Here is a 19,860-nt window from a genome sequence, read left to right on the forward strand (position 1 = left end):
TCGAATTTTAACAACATAAGCCCTCAGGCTTATCCATGAGCCACTAGGAAGGGATAGGAGGAGGCACACGTAAATAAACCAGTTTTCTTATTAAACATGGAACAAAAAATTTTGATGAAAAGTATAATGTATAATTTATATGTGACTCATGAAAGTCATCGTTTTGATATTTTAGTCATACGTATATACGTATTGGAGATAATTACAGTGTCTAACTTTTTTTGTAACTAGCTCATTGCGTTTTAGCAAAAAAAAAAAAAGGTTAAGTTTCCACGAAATATACCTTTACTTCGAAACCAGGTATTTCGGATCATCCACTCCATCGTTCTTGGATTGATACATCTGCAAATGTTTCAGGGATTTTGAACTTAGAAAAAGTTTTTGTAAGAGCTACGGTACTTTTCTCCTATTATACAGATACTTTAATTCTTGTGTTGCCTAAAAGAAATATATGTTGATTAATTAATCAATTAGAAAAAGATTGATTCACACAAGTAATTCATTAGATGCTAACTTTCACCCAGAACAATTATATTCTGCTTATGGTAAAAGTCTTGCTTCTAATTATCTTAGGCCTGACATGGCCACGTTGTTAGGGTACTCGACTTGCAACCTGAGGGTCGGTCGTTCGAATCCTCATCGTATCAAACATGCTCGCCCTTTCAGCCATGGCGACGTTATTATGTACGGTCAATCCCACTATTAGTTAGTAAAAAAGTAGTCGAAGAGTTGGCGGTGGATGATAATGACTAGCTGCCTTCCCTCTAGACTTACACTGTTAATGCAGATAGTCCTCGTGTAGCTTTGCGCAAAATTAAAAAAAACAAAGAACAGGTAAAGTCTACCATTATCTATAAAAGTAATATTTAACATACTCAGTGCTTTCTATGGTTTTTTCAAGACTTCTTCAATCCTTAATAAAATAGAAGCTTAAAGGTTGTGTTATCCTTTGCATTCCTCCATGCAGCCTTTAAACATAACATTATATCAATTATAAGAAATTAGTATTATGCCTAGTACATCGCTCAACACTGCATTATTAATCCCTTAGGAATTTTCAATGATTAAAAAAAAAAGATCAAAGACTTCAACAACACAACATTTGCCAACTTCGTTGCGGCTCGGTATAACCAGGTGATTAAGACGCTCGTCTCGTAAACTGAGGATCGCGGGTTCGAATCCCCGTCACGCCAACCATGCTTGCCCTTTCAGCTATAAGGCATTATGATGTGATGGTCAGTCCTGCTGTTCGTTGGTAAAAAATTAGCCCAAGAGTTGGCGGTGGGTAGTAATGACTAGTTGCCTTCCCTGTAGTCTTACACAGCTAAATTAAGGACGGTCAGAGTAGACAGCCAGCGTATAGTTTTGCGCCAAATTCAAAAACAAACAATCTAATTAACCATAGCGTTGATAATCTTTAAAAATGAAATAATTTATTAATCATCCAAGGAAAGTTCAATGGTGATAAGCTTTACTTTTCTTCACCAAACTGTATTAATTGTGGTCATCGTGTCGGTCTACATGTCACGAGATAAAAATTTCCAGCCACAATGGCGATGAACACTATTCACATTTTTTTCGATGTTCTGTTCCAGGAGCCGAACAAAACATTTGTGGCGGTTAGTCCTGTTGACTAGTTTCCCTCCTTTTGAGCAGTAGTTCAAATTATGGACGACTGTACGTGAACCCTACACGTATGTGAACATAACACTGAATATGCCAAAGCCAATTAATATGGCAGTACTACAATTTTTAGCCATACGTTACATACAGGAATGATTTAAAAAAAGTTAAAACCATGGTTTCATGGAAGGCCAAACCTGTCCTTTTTTTTAAAGAAAAAGTCTTTAGAAGCAGCTGGAAGTGGGAAATATTCGTTACATTAGACACGCTGTGATATAACGTAAAAACAAGAAACAACAAAACGTACGAAAATACTTAGAATTATAAAAGTATCTGTAGGTAGACATGTCGTTTTTGATAGAGAATTACGCATGCGTGTTTTGCATTATGTTATAACATTTATTAAGAGTTATCAAACCCTAATTTTGAAGTGATGGGCACCACGTGAGACAGCTAGCCAACAGCACTCACCTCACACGCTTTAATCGAATAGCGGGATTGGACGTCGTTTTTTATAACGCATCCATAGCCCCAGTGAATGGAGCGCGTTCTTTTTTTTCTTTTTTAATGTAATAACTGGACGCAAACCACGGAGACTTCGTTCTACAGTCGGCGCACTATTACTAAGGTACGCCTTTCACAAAAACATATTTAAATAATTAGATTAAGGCTCTTAACCCGTTTTTTTATAATCTTTGTTATTTTAATATATATTTGTATTCACTCTTTTGTTAGACTGTAACAACTGGTAGCAAGTTTGCAGTGCCAGGCTTGCCTAGTAGTTACTATGTATAGTTTTGTACAGAGGTTCAGGACTTGAACATGCAATACTCCACTGAATATGCTTCACATTTTGAGCTGTGGGAATGTTATAATAAAAGCAACACTCAATCCCATTATTAGGGTTAAGAGTTTTCGTGTGCAATAGGGCTATCTGCACTAGCCGACCTTAATTTAGTAGTGTAACACGAGATGGAAGGCAGCTAGTCATCACCACCCACCGCCAACTCTTGGGCTATTCTTTAACCAACGAATAGTGGGTTGGACATTATAACGTCCGCATGGCAGAAAGGGGAAGCATGTTTGATGTGACAGGAGTTCGAACCAGCGCTCCTCAGATTGCGAGTCGAGTGCGCTAAAAATAAAGATTTCATGAAATTATATCATGGTATAAAAATATAACATCACACTTACATCATTTTTTTTAAAAAAAAGTAAAACTTGGATTAAAACCTAAACTAAAATAGTAATAAATAATTAGTAGTTTCCTCGTTTATTATTTCTAACACACACAGGTAGTTTTCAAAAGTTAACTTATTCAAGATTGTTTCATCTGTACAGATGAGAGACGCATGGACATCGAATGCTGTAAGTTCCCGCCTCAATATCGTCATCCTAACTGCATGCCCATCTTCATACCCTCTGATGATCCTTTCTTCAAGTTCTATAACAGAAAATGCATGGATTTTGCTCGCAACCTTCCAGGATTAAGACCCGGATGTACTTTTGGTGAGATACGTTTACATATTCTGATGTAAGATATTTTAAACATGTAAAAATACTCGAACACTCTTACATTAATAAAAAAGCATCAGGAAGTTGAAAAGAAAAAAATATGTTTAAGAATGCTAATGAAGCTTCATGCTAATATACAAATTATGTTAGGTTTAAGACCCGAGCTTGACTTTGTGGTTATCATATTGACAAAACTTGGAACTCGCTGACCTGAGTTTGGAAAAAATATCTAGCTGTCCACAAATTACATAAAAATTAAGTAAATTACACAGTTTAATAAATGAATAACTATTTATATTCGAAATGAATGGTATTTCTAGAACTCTGTAGAGCACACAATGGAGGCCTCAAGGCGAAACGTTATGCTTTAAAAACAGTTTTAGCGGGTGTGTTTCAGAGCAAATGTTACGTTCATTATTCGCGTCCCATAGTCGCTAAAGCGACTTTTTTGTTTGGAAGTTTACGCAAAGCTACACGAGGTCTATCTGCACTAGCCATCCCTATTTTAACAGTGAAAAACTAGAAGGAAGGCGACTGATCATCAGCACTAACTGTCAACTTTTGGGATATTTCTTTACAAACGAATAGTGGAATTGTATGTACATTATGAAGTCACACAGTTGAAAGGTCTAGCAATGTTTGAGTGACGGGAATTCGAACCCGCAACTAACAGACTGCGAGTGGAGTGCCCTAACCGCTTGTGTTAAAACGAATTTCACACTGTGGGTCCGTTGTACAAGTTCTATAGATGCATCGTTCAAATCCCAATATTTGGTCCGACAATAGGATTGTAAGAGTTGGTTGTAATAGGTTCGATTATCAATTGCTCTCCATTTAGTTTATCAGTTCAAAAGGAGGGAAAACTATGTTCAGATAAGCCTTATGTAGTTTTGGGCGATGATCCGAAACATATATATATATATCTTTACAGCTAATATTTATTTAATTTATAATAAATCTTTATTTGTTGTTTCCGCTTCATTTAGACAGAATAGAAAATAATATCGTTATAGATCTTAAATTAAATAGAGAGTAGAATGAATTATTATTATCATACAGCAGAGACCTCTCAAACACAATCGTTGGCTTAACTTATTTTCAACTGCACGTGTTCAGGTCCAAGATACCATATTAATCAAGTTTCTGCCTACATTGATGGTAACTTTATCTATGGAAATCAACAGGTAGATGCTAACAGAATCCGTCAGTTCCGTGGAGGTAAGTAATTGTATCATTTCCTTAATTTAAAATGAAAATTAGTTTATCTGCTTAGAGAGCTTATCCATCAGTGTATTCTTATGATTTACCAATGATGTACAGACAAGTTAATTGCGTTGGACATATGAATAGATCTTGAAGAATGTAATATATATATATATATACAGGGTGGCCCGTAAGTCCCTACCCATCCATATGTTATTATGTTCAATTACGCATGTATTATAAATTTGTTTCTTTTTTTTCAGAGACACATGGCCGATCTAAGCCCATTTACACTTGAAGAGCGTATTGTGACAAGTACGTGGGTACATGAGCGCAAGAATACTGGTGACACCCTGGATACATAAGATATATGGATGGGTAGGGACTTATGGGCCACCCTGTATATGGGAACAACACTGGGGAGGAGTGTTTATTTGTTTTGTTTTCAGAATTTCGCGAAAAGCTACTCGAGAGTTATCTTCGCTAGCCATCCCTAATTTAGCGGTGTAAGAGTACAGGGAAGGCAGCTAGTCGTCACCACCCACTGCCAACTCTTATCAACGAATAGTGGGATTGGCCGTTACATTATAACGCACCCACGACTGAAAGGGCGAGCATGTTTTGTGTGACTGACCGGGATTCGAGCCCGCGACCTTCAGATTACGAGTCGGGCGCCCAAACCACTCGATCATGCCAGGCTCCTTGGGGTGAATAACTAAAACATTTGTTTTGTAACCATTAAATTATTTAAGGTAGTTTAACACAGATAACGTTTAAAGCTTCGAACGCCTAACTTCATCAGAACCCAATGTAATAATTAACTGGTAATATATAAACTAAACAGTCTGTATACATTTTATAAGTAGACACTTAGTTTTTATTTTTTGGAATACAGTTACTAACATCCGTCCTTTAATTAACTGAGCATTTTAAACTGAAAATACATATCCTGCTTTTTAAATTATTATTAATAAACTTCAATAATAATAATAATACACTTTCAGAAAATCTTTAAACTAAAATGTTCATTTCTCCGTTTAGATAATAAAAGTATTAGAAACAAAGTCATTAATAAAACAATATTCATGCAAATCATTTCAGTTCACCTAATTCTTTCTCGGCCCGGCATGGCCAGGTAGTTAAGGCACTCGAGTCGTAATCCGAGGGTCGCGGGTTCGAATCCTCGTCGTACCAAACATGCTCGCCCTTTCAGCTGTGGGGATGTTAAAAATGTGATGGTAAATCCCACTATTCGTTAGCAAAAGAGTAGCCCAAGAGTTGGCGGTGGGTGGTGATGACTAGCTGCCTTCCCTCTAGCCTTGTACTGCTAAATTAGGGATGGCTAGCGCAGATAGCCCTCGTGTATCTTTGGGCGAAATTAAAAAAAAAATCTTCCTTTCATTCCCGTATCGCCCCATTGGCGCTGTGGTAAGTATGAAGGTTTATAACGCTGAAAACCGAGTTTCCATACAAGTGGTGGGCACAGAACTGATAACTAATTGTGTAGGTAGCTTTGCCCTTAACAACAATAAACAAACAATTCATTCTGGGAAAAATGACTAACATACTGCAATGTTTCTGTTGTTAGTCGTACTCTTTTGGATTGTTCGGTAGAAAGAATATCGGAAAATCTACTTAACTGTAACAAAAACGTTTTAAATGTTCCCATAAGCCTCACATTCAACATAACGAAGTTCACTAACAGACCTTTAGAAACAACGTCCAACAGAAATTACACTTAACTGTTATTTTCGTATCCTTATTTCTTTGTTAAAATACAAACTTCATGTTCGCAGCACTGTAATAACTAGATGACGATAACAGATAATTTGATTAAATCATTCTCAAATTTCTATAAATGACTAACAAACTCGTGCACTCTGTAAATTACTCCAACTTACGTTCTAACATATTCAATGACTGACTCTGCCCTAATGCGGTTATATTATAAAGCTAACAATTTCAGAAAATAAGACCGCACCTATCATATTATATCAAAAACTTTCATGAAAACAACAATACAAACAGAGAATACAACACTAAATACATAAATTGGTGCAATTAATCAAAACTGTCTCGTTTGTAACCATATTTCATGTTTATACTTAAAAGAAGGAAACACGTAAATCAAATAAACAATAATACCAAATTAACTTCTAGGTTTTCTGAAGACCTTTCCGCTACACCGCAAACTAGGCCTAAAAGATCTTCTACCCATGAAAACTGTAGATCCAGACGTTGGGTGCAATGCTAGGCCAAGAAATTCTTACTGCTTTGACGCCGGTAGGTGTCAATTCAATCTTTGTTGCAAATAGATTTTCTTCGTATTGTTATTTTAAATGCACATTAATCTATATTGAAACACTTTATACAATTTATTTGTTACACGTTCGTGAAAAAAGTTAGTCATATTATTATTTTTAAATGAAAAATAAATTTTTCTTTGTTAAATATATATAATTACAAGTTTCAAATAGTTAGATATTTTCTATTGAGTAAAAAAACATGTTTAATTTGTTGTGTTCCTTCAGGCGATGAACGAGTGAATGAGCAACTGGTACTCGCTGTGATGCATACTATATGGATGAGAGAGCACAACAGGATTGCTGAGGCTCTAGGACAGATTAATCCTCACTGGGATGATGAGAAGATTTATCAAGAGACTCGTCACATCATCATTGCCGAATTACAGCACATCACCTACAAGGAGTTCCTTCCTGCAGTGGTTGGAGTACAGAATATAAAGAAATACGATTTACAGCTTCTTCCACATGTACGCAGTTCTGTACATTTCTGTTTATTTCCTAACTCGAATGACCCTTGAACGAAACACTATACAAACAAATAAACTGTTATATCAGTTTGAATAACTGTAAAAAAATGAGGGGGCGTTTAAAGGAATTGTTCAGAATATTTGTAAAAAAAGTGAGGGGGGTATTAAAGTATACAATAAGTCAGTAAAGGTTGTGTCCGTATCAGTAGACCCGGCATGGCCTTGTGGTTAGGCTATTCTATCCCCAATCTGAAGGTCGAATATTTTAATCCTGTCCCCGAACACGTTCTCCCTTTCAACTGTTTGGATGTTATAAAGTTACGGTTGATTCTCGTATTCGGTCGTAAAGAGTAGATTAACTCCCGTCGTTTTTGTTCATCTGTAAAACTAGAGACAGCTGGGGCTTAAAAAGTAAATAGAAAAAAAATGTCATTTTTTTATCATCATTAATTACTTTTTTGTAATTGTTTGTAGTTAAATATCTACGAACATATAATACACAATTCTGTCCGCAAAGAAATAGCAGAACTCAGTTTTATTGGTACAGGTTAACAGAAGGTTTTCTTTTATGCCTGTTTTGTAGGGTTATTACAACGGTTACAACCCTAAAGTAAATGCTGGGATCCGGTCAGCTTTCCAGACCGCAGCTTTTCGTTTTGGCCACAGTTTGCTTCCTGATGTTACCGAAAGATATAATAAATTCCATGAAAAACTTGGTAAGTACGTATGTAACAAGGTAGAGCATATTTTAACAGTTAGCATACTTGAGCTATGAATGTGAGGGTTCTCGTTGCCACAAAAACAAGTTCCGTGAGCGTACTGTAAAAGTGACGATTTTACTTCACTGCTAAGCTAGATAAGTGTCCAAAACAAACAAACAGTTATTCGTAAAATATTCAAAGCTTAACTATTTCTTTAGTTAGAGATTCTGCTGATTCATTCAACCTTTCTTTGTAACTTTATAGTTTTATATTTTATCACTTTTATTACCTAATATTAACGGCAAGTTAATATTACTAACATGTGGTAAAAATAAAAGATGTACAACAGTCCTTCCCTCCTTCTGCCAGAATCCATCCGTTTGTCCAAGCAGCTACGTCAACCATATGATCTGTACAAGCCGGGGATCATGGACACCTTTTTAATGGGATTAATTAACCAAGAGTCCAACAGGATGGATCCTGAAGTGACCACCGAGGTAGTTTGGATGTGAGGTTTTTTTCTTTCTTTTTTTCAAGTATCAGATGTGGTTCAAGACTCTTGTTCTATATATAATTTAATAACAACTAAATGAATGAAATTTTAGTTTTGAAACAATTATATACAGATTTGAAACGTTCATTAATGGTTAAAACTCACACATCTTATCTGTTAATTAGGTAACTAATCACCTTTTCGAGAAACCTGGTGATGGATTTGGCATGGACTTGGCTGCTCTCAATATGCAGCGTTCTCGGGAACATGGTAACCCTGGTTACAACTTCTACAGGGAATATTGCGGACTTCGAAAGGCACGCGATTTTCATGATCTTATCGGAATCATGCCCAACATAACGGTACAAAAATATTCACAAATTTACCGGTAAGTGACAACATACTTTAGTTTTGGAAAAAAAAAAAAAAAGTGTTTAAATCACAGAAGTAATAATAATAATTTAATTTGGCTGAAAAAAGTAAGTTTTGAAAATATTATGTAGCACCTGATTAATGTTAACACCGCCAATGTCCAAATGTACATGTAGAAGTTGAAACTTTGCACAAGTCAATGAAACATTCAAACATTCATAGAGAACGTACAGCGCTAATAGTTGAGACGTAATACATTCATCACACTAAGACAAAATACGAGTCATATATGTAAAAAAGGCTCGTTTGGGTTAAGAAAATATTTTACGTAGAGGAGCGAACAACGTTTCGACCTTCTTCGGTCATCGTCAGGTTCACAAAGAAAGAAAGAGGTAACTGACCGGAAGCTGATCACATGTTTGAAAGGGGTTGTGTAACTGAGTGTCGGAATGTAGAGGGCGGTGTTAGATGTTTGAATATATAATTTTATATTATTTATTTTATTCTTTTTAATATAGGTATAAAGGTATTCCTTTGTATTGGTTTATTTTGGGTTTAAGTTGTTGTATAAGTAAGGCTTCTTTAATTTTGCGTTTGTTTATGTTTGTTTCTTTATTTAGTATTTGAGTGTTTTCTATGGTTATGTTGTGTATATTTGAGTTGCAGTGTTCGAAAACGTGTGAAGGTGACTTTTTATGTTCTTTGAATCTGGTTTCTATTTTTCTACTTGTTTCTCCAATATAGAAGTCGTGGCAGTTATCACATTGTATTTTATAAATAATGTCGGTGTAGCGTTTGTCAGTGTAGTTTTTACATAGTATAGACCTCAGTTTTGTGCCTGGTTTTTGAATAAATTTGGTATTAACTGGATTGCCATATTTTGTTACTAGTTTTTGCCAAATGTTGGTTATTTTTCTGCTGAAACATTTTAAAAATGTTTGTATTTACTTCAACTTATTGGTTGTTAAACCGGAAAGACGCATTTGTGAGAGAGGGGAGCTGTGTGTTAAAGCTCGAGAGAAGCAGGGGATCTTATCACAGTATTCAAGGATAAATAATCATTCAATGTGAGAAATAATTTGGCAAGTTTGATTGTGAAAGAAAAAGTAGTTTATATACGCAATTTAAATGTCCAACTGCTTCGATTATTAGTAGTCCGAAGTTCAATGGTTTCATATGTTCTAGGCACTTGAAAAAAGCCAAAAAAAGAACTTTATTTTATGTGAATAAGGGTTAAAGAAACTGCATCATATGATCATGAGATGTTTTTGATTTACCATGCCAACAGACACGTGGATGACATCGACTTGTGGAGTGCAGGTATTTCTGAGTATCACGTGCCTGACGCAGTCGTAGGCCCAACATTTGCTTGTTTAATTGCAGAGCAGTTTAACTATTTGAGGAGGGGAGATCGTTTCTGGTACGAAAATGGTGGCTGGTCATCATCTTTCACTCCTGGTAAGTTTTTTCATTTGACTTCTTTTATGTTGAGGTGAGTTGTAGGATCAATCACACTAAAAATATCCGCACACCTGTGTGCACGAAAAATATCTCGGTGAATATTACAGTTTATTAAAAACATTAAAAGTTAAAGTACCATAAAATGTATAAAGCTTCAGAGCAACATTGGGACAACAAGGAAATAAATGTTTAAGTTTCTCGCATAGTATCAAAAACGTAATAGGTTCACTGGTACGAGAGTAAATTTATTCTTCTCGTCAATATAATAATAACACATTAATAAAAACATATATTGTTGAAGCGGAATCTAGATTTATAATTTCCTTTAAAAGTTATTTTATTTCGCGTATAGCATAACATTGTTCAAAGAATCTTCCACGTTTGTTTGTTTTCCTGGTGTGTAATTATGCGATAACATAGGAATGAAACATACACTGCTGACCAAAATCTTAAGGTGTGTGTTTTTAACGGTGTTTTTCTTTTAGCAAAGCCACAAAGGCTATCTGCTCAGCCCACCGAGAGGAATCGAACCCCTGATTTTAACGTTGTAAATCCGGAGACATACCGCTGTACTAGCGGGGGGGCCAAAATCTTAAGGCTAATGAACATTAAGAAAAAATATGCATTTTGCGTTGTTACACTCAACCATTTATCTGAGTAGAGCTTCGAAAGATGAAAATATGAAAAGAGAAAATAAAAATAAAAAACCTTTTTTAGCATTTAATAGGGAAAATGTGAACACTATGTTTGTTTGTTTTTGAAATTCGCACAAAGCTACTCGAGGGCTATCTGTGTTAGCCGTCCCTAATTTAGCAGTGTAAGACTAGAGGGAAGGCAGCTAGTCATCACCACCCACCGCCAACTCTTGGGCTACTCTTTTACCAACGAATAGTGGGATTGACCGTCACATTATAACGCCCCCACGGCTGAAAGGGCGAGCATGTTTGGCGCGATGGGGATGCGAACCCGCGACCCTCAGATTACGAGTCGCACGCCTTAACACGCTTGGCCATGCCGGGCCTATGAACACTATGAAATTTGCCTAAATAATAGCAGGTAAAAAGTTTAAGACCATACTGAAACGAAGCATTAATCGGTAAACACGTAACGAAATTTACTCATTTGTGTTCAAGCATTAGCTTTGTCATTATTTTCCTGGCATGGCGAAGTGTGTTAAGGCGTGCGACTCCTAATCCGAGGATCGCGGGTTCGCATCCCCGTCGCACCAAACATGCTCGACATTTCAGTCGTGGGGGGCGTTATAAGGTGACAGTCAATCACACTATTCGTTGGTAAAAGAGTAGCCCAAGAGTTGGAGATGGGTGGTGATGACTAGCTGCCTTCCCTCTAGTCTTACACTACTAAATTAGGGACGGCTAGCGCAGACAGCCCTCAAGTAGCTTTGCGCGAAATTCAAAAACAAACATCACCTTCCACTGACATCTCATGTGTTACATTTGGTAAAAATATGGCAAAGGCTAAAAAGTTGACAGAGCTTGAACGTGGCAGAATTGTCAAGCTGCAAAAGCAAGGTCTCTCTCAACGTGTCATCGCTGGTGAGATTGGACGTAGTAAACCTGCTGTTGCAAATTTCTTACGAGACCCTGAAGAATACGGAACGCGAATTTCAAGTGGTCGGCCCATGAAAATGTCGTCGGCGTTGAGCAGGAGGATTTGACGGGTTGTCCGGCAAGTCACCACCCGATCGTCGAACCAGGTTAAGGCACTTATGGATGCAGAATGCAGCTCAAGAACAATAAGACGGCATTTACAAGAGAAAGACTTTAAAACCCGTAAACGTCTTCAAATGCCACGTCTTCTTCCACACCACGAAACAGCTCGGTTAAACTTTGCTGAGAAGCACCAAATATGGGACGTAGAAAAGTGAAAGAATATTTTGTTCTCTGATGAGAAACAATTTAACCTGGATGGTCTAGATGGCTTCCAACGTTACTGGCACGATAAGGATATCCCACTGGAGACATTTTCTACACGACACAGTGGAGGATGTTCCATCATGACTTGGGGTGCTTTCTCCTTCCATGGAACAATGGAGCTTCAGGTTATACAGGGGCGTCAAACAGCAGTTGGCCACATTGGCATGTTGAAGAGAGCATCCTTATTGACTGAAAGCCCTCGCTTATGTGGAAAAGACTGGATCTTTCAGCAGAACAACGCTGCAATCCACAATGCCCGCAGGACAAAGGACTTTTTCGTGGCGAATAACGTGATTTTTTTGGACCATCCAGCGTGTTCGCCCGAACTGAACCCTATTGAAAATGTTGGGAGTGGATGGCAAGGGAAGTCTATAGAAGTGGACGTCAGTTCCAAATAGTGCATGATCTTCGTGAAGCCATCTTCACCACTTGAAATAACATTACAGCCAGCCTTCTGCAAACGCTTATATCGACCAGCCAAAGCGAATTTTTGAAGTTATTCGCAATGGCGGCCGTGCAACTCACTATTGAGACCTCTTGTTGAGCATTTCATACCCTGTTTAGGACTTCTTTTTGATATGGTGTTAAACTTTTGACCAGCTAGTATTTAGGCTAATTTAATTTTCCCTATTAAATGCTAAAAGAGTTTTTTTTTTATTTTCACTTTTTTTATTTTCATCTTTCGAAGTTCCACTCAAATAAATGGTTGAGTTTCGCAACGCAAAATGCATATTTTTTCTTTATGTTCATTGGCCTTAAGATTTTGGGCAACAGTATATATAAAAACCGTAAACTTTGAAGTGAATTTCATTAGTCCACGTAACTCCTACGGAAAATATTTTGTTTACTTTAAAACATAAAAATGAACATTATTAATAACTTCTAAATGATGTAGTTCGTTGTTTTTTTTATTGAAACATAAATATACACCATCTTAGTGTATTCTTGTTTCTAGAGCAGCGAAACATTTAAGACTAAATTTTTTCCAACTCTCGGTTGCATATTACATTATTTTAAGTCTTAAAAGTAGATAATTACTTCTGTTTCCTGCAACTTTTCAGAGCAACTCCAGGAGATAAGAAAAGTCCAGTTTTGCCGAGTTCTGTGTGATAATTCGGATGACATGGACTCCATTCAGGTGAAGGCCATGTTCATTGCGGATCTACAAAAGTAAGTTTCTCATTTCATATTTGACTATATATTTTGAATAGCTATGAGAAACGTAATCTGACCGTATTTAATATTAATCTATTCCTTGAGATCTAATAGGATATTAATATTGCGATGAAACGGATAATTAAGTATAATTTTCAAGAAAGTTACCTAATACATGAGGACTTCTCTACATCCCCTCTGAATTTTACCAAGACCCAACACAATTTAGTTTTCCAATTAGATTTTGCCCCCTCGTAGCACAGTGGAACGTCTGCGGACTTACAACGCTAGAAACCGTGTTTCGATACCCGTGCTGAACAGAGCACAGATATTCTATTTTGTAACTTTGTGCTTAACATCAAACAAACGAATTAAATGTAGTTGTTTTAGTTTAGTTTATTTCGCATTTCATTTAACTGTTCAGCGGAAGGTTAGTTGCATAATACAGTTTCACCATTTGCTAACTTTGTCGATACCGCAATTTTAAACGGTACTGACGGGTAAGTACTAAAGTTATTTAGCTCGTAAAGCGGTCGTGAAACATTATTCGGTTGTTAATAAACAGCCTATATATAGCCAACCTTCGACTTCACGGTCTCATGCCCTCACATTCATAAATCGAGCAAACCCTCAAACCTTACTTCCTATAGAAAACACTGGTCACATAGAATACTTATTAAGTCATTTAGCTTATTGGTGCTTTTTACAAGCATCTAAACATGGTAATATTTTTTCCACTATTGAAGAATGAGAGATGTGGTCGTCGATATAATATGGATAGATGTTAAGTACAAATAACGCCTGTCCGTTATATACACGAATGGGACAAGTAGAAATTGCCTAATTTCCGGACATCCCACTCAAATCTCTCCCATGATTTATTAATTAATTTTAGTATTAGCTTGTTTGTTTTAAATTTCGCGCAAAGTTACACAAGGGTTATCTGCGCTAGCCGTCCCTAATTTAGCAGGGTAAGACTAGAGGGCAGGAAGCTAGTCATCACCACCCACCGCCAACTCTTGAGCTACTCTTTTACCAACGAATAGTGAGATTGACCATCATGTTATAACGCTCCCACGGCTGAAAGAGCGAGTATGTTTAGTGTGACGGGGATTCGAACCCGCGACCCTCGGATTACGAGCCAAGAGCCATAACAGATATGAGACAGCTCTTGCTTGCGTTTTTAGTATGTGTAGCCACATCCATTTGATTCAAAATATCAAATCCATACGGGTATCAGAAGCATATTTAAATGTTTTCTCCATCCCTAATTTTGTGTTATAATCGAATGAAACTGATCTTTAATTTTGAAAGTGTTTACACCTATGTTCAGGAGTGAACTTCGCATAAGATATCGTAGTACCCAATCTAAGTAGAAAAAGAGAAAATAACACAAACAAGTAAAAGAAGTCAAAGTATTTTTGAAAACAGCATCAATAACAGTTAAGCTAAGTTTAAGCTAATTATTGAAACCATGTAAAACAACTGAGTTAATAATCAATCCATTATTAAAACAGTCTTCTAATTAATAACTTCCCGTTAAGGCTTCCAGTTATTCTTCAACACTTGCTGGTCCGGCATGGTCAATTAGGTTAAAGCGTTCGACTCCTAATCTAAGGGTCGCGGGTTCGAATCCTCGTCGCACTAACCATCCTCGACCTTTCCGTCTTGAGGTCGTTATAATGTTACGGTCAATCCCACTTACACTACTAAATTAGGGACGGCTTGTGTAGCTTCAAAAAAAACAACAACAATGAACATTTGCTACTAAACCTTACTGTTCTGTTTACTTTTTGTTATAAATTATTTGCTTTTGTGTGCGTGTGTATTACCCGTTTGTGTAATTTTCTTTCCGTTTTTCTTTCCATATTTATATATTTCTTTATTGCGTCTTTTCGAGCTTGGAATAAAAATGCAAATTTTTGTGAGTCAAAGATGTTTAAACTTTGCTAAGCCTTTCTTGGAATTATTTTGGTTATAAATATTTACAGAATCCTTTAAGAGAGTTTTACTCAGAGAGATTTATTTCACGTTATACTTCCCTAAGCTTCTACCAAATATTGTTTATTTTTGTTTTGTTTTCATAATTTATAATTTTTCGTCACTAACAATGAAGGCAAATGTGATATAAACAGTGATTTAGTGCTAAAATATTCATTAAATTTAGTTTACATAATTCGTAAATAAATTGAAACTTGCATTAAACTATGCACGTGAAACTAATTACGTTTTAAGTTATATTAGAACAAAAATTTACTGCTTGGTTAAAGATACATTAATAATTTGTATTTATATTATTTCTAACCTTCAGGAACCCGCGTCTTAACTGCCGAAGTAATGGCATCCCTTACCTCGATATTTCCAAATGGGCCGACATCAATCATTAGGAAAAGAAGTAGACTTGGATATTTTTTTCATCAAAAGACATTTTAAATTATTAGAACTCTTAGTGAATTACTTTGGAACCTTAATTCGCAAACGCGAAAAAGTCAAGATGTCAACATTTCAAATTCGATGTTGTGGTGTAAAACGTCTAAGACATAAGTTGGCAAGTCTAGGAAGATTAATAGGTCTAATGAAAATGTTAAATTATTACAATCGCAGTATTTTGCTTCAGTATTTATTCCATAAATCAGGATGTCGAGACGATATGTATTGTATATGATTATTGCAAATTTCAAAATATTATTTTATATAAACTTAATTTACATTTATTTTAACTAGCTGGAACACCACCCTACTGTCGGCTGTTTGTATTAGTGATAATTAATTGTAGTATTTATATCTTATTAAAAAAAAAACTGTTAAAAGGAAGAAAATTTCTTTAAAAAGGGGGGAATTTTTTTTTCTTGGAAGTACTGCACGGAAGAAGTGTTTGGATTATGGTCTTTAGTCATATGTAACTCATTACATCAAAATGATCCGATATACAGAGTTTAAAATATTCAAAACTTTTACTGATATAAGTTGTAATTCTTTTTATAATTAAAAGTGATGTAATTTTTAAATGCAGTGTAGGAAAATGGAGTTCTTAAAACTATTATTCTATTATTTTTGTGAATAAACGGTACCATAAAACACCTAATTAAACCCTCGTGTAAAACCCCAGGAACAGTCTTGTTATTGTTGTGAGGAAAAAAACTTTTATTTATAATTGTGTTCTACTATAAAGAAACTATGGTTGCACACATGACAGTTATTTTTTCTAAATGTATAAATTTTGAATACCCATAGTGTGAAATTGTTTAAGAAGTTTTGTTTGTGATGCCATTCAATAGATAGCGCCATATTTTATAAGCCTCAATCACTTTTTTGGCAGTGAGATCTTGAATTTCGGCATGACAGATGGCATTACAGTATTTATTTTGGTCGTATATAAATGGCACGTCATTTCTCGATTTTATTAAGATTAAAAGTTCTCAGTAAAAACTTTGCGAAAAACTACTGTTTTAAAAAATAATCTTCAAATATATATGTATTATATATAAAATATAAGATACTTTGAAAATGTAGGGCTATTTTTAATGAAAGGTACAAAGTAATGTTTTATTTTTTATATTTGCAAATGAAGTGACAATTTATGTTAAATATTTTTAGGTATTGTAATGAACTATACTGTAGTAATATAAGAACCTCGAAAATTACTAGCGTTTAAAAAGGATGAAATTTCCGTGTCTGTTTAAAACAGAAGTTTCAATGCAGAAATGCGTACAATATATTAAATACATCCCTTATCTTCTTCATTTATAATAATTATTTAGATATTGTTGAATTTGTCACTACGTGGTACTAGTAGTAATAGTAGCAGCAGGAGATGAAAAATATTTTTAAGGTTGGATTGATTGCGTTAGTCTTACATTTAAATTCTAATTGTTTTTTATTTTTTATACTTTTGTGAAAAGTTATAATTTGTAATTGAAAGGTAAGTTTGTGTAGCAGCAGGTCAAGTTCATTGTTTTTATCTATGCAGTTGGAAACGAAACAGATTGATATAAAATAGTATTATTGCTTGTTAGAAAGCTTAACATCTTTCAAGAGCCCAACATTATTGTGTAACGTACAAGAATTTCCAAAAATAGTAAGTACTTGATGTAAAGATTCATTGTAAGAAATTAAGTTAATAATTAGATTTTTTCTATGCTCGTAAAGGTATGCAAAGATTTTTTATCAGCCTATTTGATAAATATTACTCTTTCTTTCTCTCTGTTACTTTTAATATCGTGGGTAAATATTCTTTCTTCTGTTTCCAGAGAGGGGACGAAAACACAGAACCATACCGATTTATAATCTCTTTAATTTCCAATATATTTTTATGTTGTTAACTTAAGAATTTTCTTCACTTTTATTGAAATCAATAATACAAGCTATACCAATATGAATTAAACGAAATAAGAGAGTTGATTACCGTCCTATAACAATATTGGGCATCTTCTGTTTATATTTTAAGGATATCAAACGTAAATATGAACTTCAAAATTATTTTATCTAATGGCATTCTTTTTATTCATAGAAGATTTGCAGGTCAATAACAATGTGAGATTTATTTAAACTAGTATGTTAGCGCTGCCATCCTTAGATGATTGTTATACATTTGTTTGTTCTTTTTTTAAAGGTAAGAGTAAAGTATTTGATAAATTCCATTATTTGTTTTAACCTGAAAAAAATATTCTTGTAAAAACCAAAGTAGTTTGATATTTTATGAAACTGTGTTGCCATCGTTTTATGGAATTAAGTTGTTAAAAATATTAAACAAATTACCTTCAATCTCCACTGCTGTAGCATACACTCGAAAAAAAACAAATTGCTAATGTTCAATGAAATACTTAAAAATTCCGTCCTTTTGGATCGACGAGTAATTCATATTAATAAACAGTATAAAATAATTTTCTAAACTATGAGAACTTGGATTTATTATTAATACGACTTTAACAGTAAATACTTTTTCAAAACACTTGGATTTTGTAATTTTTATATACATGTTGGTTTAAGTAAATGAAAGTGTCTCTAGTTAAAATATGTATTTAATCCAAATCAGATGTATTTATAATAATTAAAATATAGTCAGTCATATTAAGTTTAAGCTTTCACATTAGATGAAAGTAATTTTCTATACGTCGAATTCTTCAGTTTCATTACATCTTATGGTCATAAATGGCGCCTAAGCTACGATACTTTAATTAATAAAGAGTACTACATAGATATGATTACAGCTATTATCTATCTTACTGTGATACAATATCAAATGCATTACATTACAAACCAACAGCTTTATCAGTTTACAGTATACATTATAGGTCTGTATGGGATAGCCCAACTCATTTGGGATGAACATCTAATATTGACTAAAAAGCCTCGTCGGCGGAAACTTACAACAGTTAAGGTGTAGTTGAAATATTAAAATATTATATGCTCTTCTTACTGGAAACCTACGTTGGAAAAGGTAATCATTAAAACTACTGTCGGTGGTATTGTGATGTCATACATATTGCTAATTAGAATATTGATGTGTAATGTAAATGTTTACGACATGGAGATTTAATATAAACTGTCTGTATATATAATATATATGAAATATTTATTATTTTATTAGCACATACTTATCATATTAGGAAGAAAAACAACTTTAAAAATGTCCGGGTTGCCCAAAAATAACATTCATTATAACTGTCACCTAAGTTATGAAATACTAATATTTGTTTATAACTGTTGTGGTTTCAGCCACATTTGGGTAACACGAGCTTGAATAAAATGTGAATATATTTTTCTAAGGTTTTCTTGCTTATTTTTGTCATGTTTTACAACGTTAAGTTAAAAAAAAAACTCATAGCATAGAAACTATAAATGAAATATTTTTTAATCTCCACACATTTTGGGCTGGGAAACCCTTTCTATGGTGATTTTTAAATTTTCACGGAGGCCCGGCATGGCCAAGCGTGTTAAAGCGTGCGACTTGTAATCTGAGGGTCGCGGCGCCATTATAATGTGACGATTAATCCCACTATTCGTTGGCAAAAGAGTAGCCCAAGAGTTGACGATGGGTGGTGATGACTAGCTGCCTTACACTGCTAAATTAGGGACGGCTAGCACAGATAGCCCTCGAGTAGCTTTGTGCGAAATTCAAAAAACAAACAAACAAATCTTCACGGAACGGAATGGTTGATATAACAACGATAAAACAAAAAGCGTTCGAAAAGGAAGCATGCACGTGACTTACAAACAAGTCAGTGTGAAGATTGAATAACAAAACAGTCGTTACCTTTTTTCTAGTGTTTTTACGATATCTGTCATTTTCAAATTTCTTCTTATATGAATTATTTTCTCCCTATTCATACCATCAACATTTTGTGAATATTCGCCTCTATTTCTAATAACTATCAGAATTAATTTTTCAGCTTTCAAACTTTTCTAGAATACAGATTTCCTTCATCAAAAATCTTTTATACTAATGTTTAAACCACATAAAATGCCGTCGAATTTTTTAACTTTTATTTTAATCTTTAATTGAGATCATAATTTATTTCTGATAATCTGTTTTGTGTCTCAGTTCCTTCCATTAAAATATTTTAACGCGTCCCAGTGGCACAACACTATAATTGTGGACTCGCACCGCTAGAAACCGGGGTTCGA

The 19,860-nt window shown here is 34.8% G+C and overlaps 1 protein-coding gene across 1 annotated transcript in view; it reads left to right on the forward strand.

Annotated features, from left to right (window-relative positions):
* The window catches only part of LOC143252586 (salivary peroxidase/catechol oxidase-like), a 44,772-nt gene extending 25,771 nt beyond the window's left edge, over positions 1–19,001 (forward strand). Inside the window, exons 7-16 of the mRNA XM_076504941.1 lie at positions 2,965–3,132; positions 4,255–4,356; positions 6,502–6,624; positions 6,873–7,114; positions 7,698–7,830; positions 8,185–8,312; positions 8,494–8,696; positions 9,969–10,138; positions 13,140–13,248; positions 15,545–19,001. Of these exons, the coding sequence (XP_076361056.1) occupies positions 2,965–3,132; positions 4,255–4,356; positions 6,502–6,624; positions 6,873–7,114; positions 7,698–7,830; positions 8,185–8,312; positions 8,494–8,696; positions 9,969–10,138; positions 13,140–13,248; positions 15,545–15,620 (1,454 nt within the window). The 3' untranslated portion in view covers positions 15,621–19,001. The remainder of the gene's footprint in view (positions 1–2,964; positions 3,133–4,254; positions 4,357–6,501; positions 6,625–6,872; positions 7,115–7,697; positions 7,831–8,184; positions 8,313–8,493; positions 8,697–9,968; positions 10,139–13,139; positions 13,249–15,544) is intronic.
* Positions 19,002–19,860: the final 859 nt, after the last annotated feature.

The sequence above is a fragment of the Tachypleus tridentatus genome, chromosome 6 (assembly GCF_004210375.1).
Source record: "Tachypleus tridentatus isolate NWPU-2018 chromosome 6, ASM421037v1, whole genome shotgun sequence".
Lineage (NCBI taxonomy): Eukaryota > Metazoa > Arthropoda > Merostomata > Xiphosura > Limulidae > Tachypleus > Tachypleus tridentatus.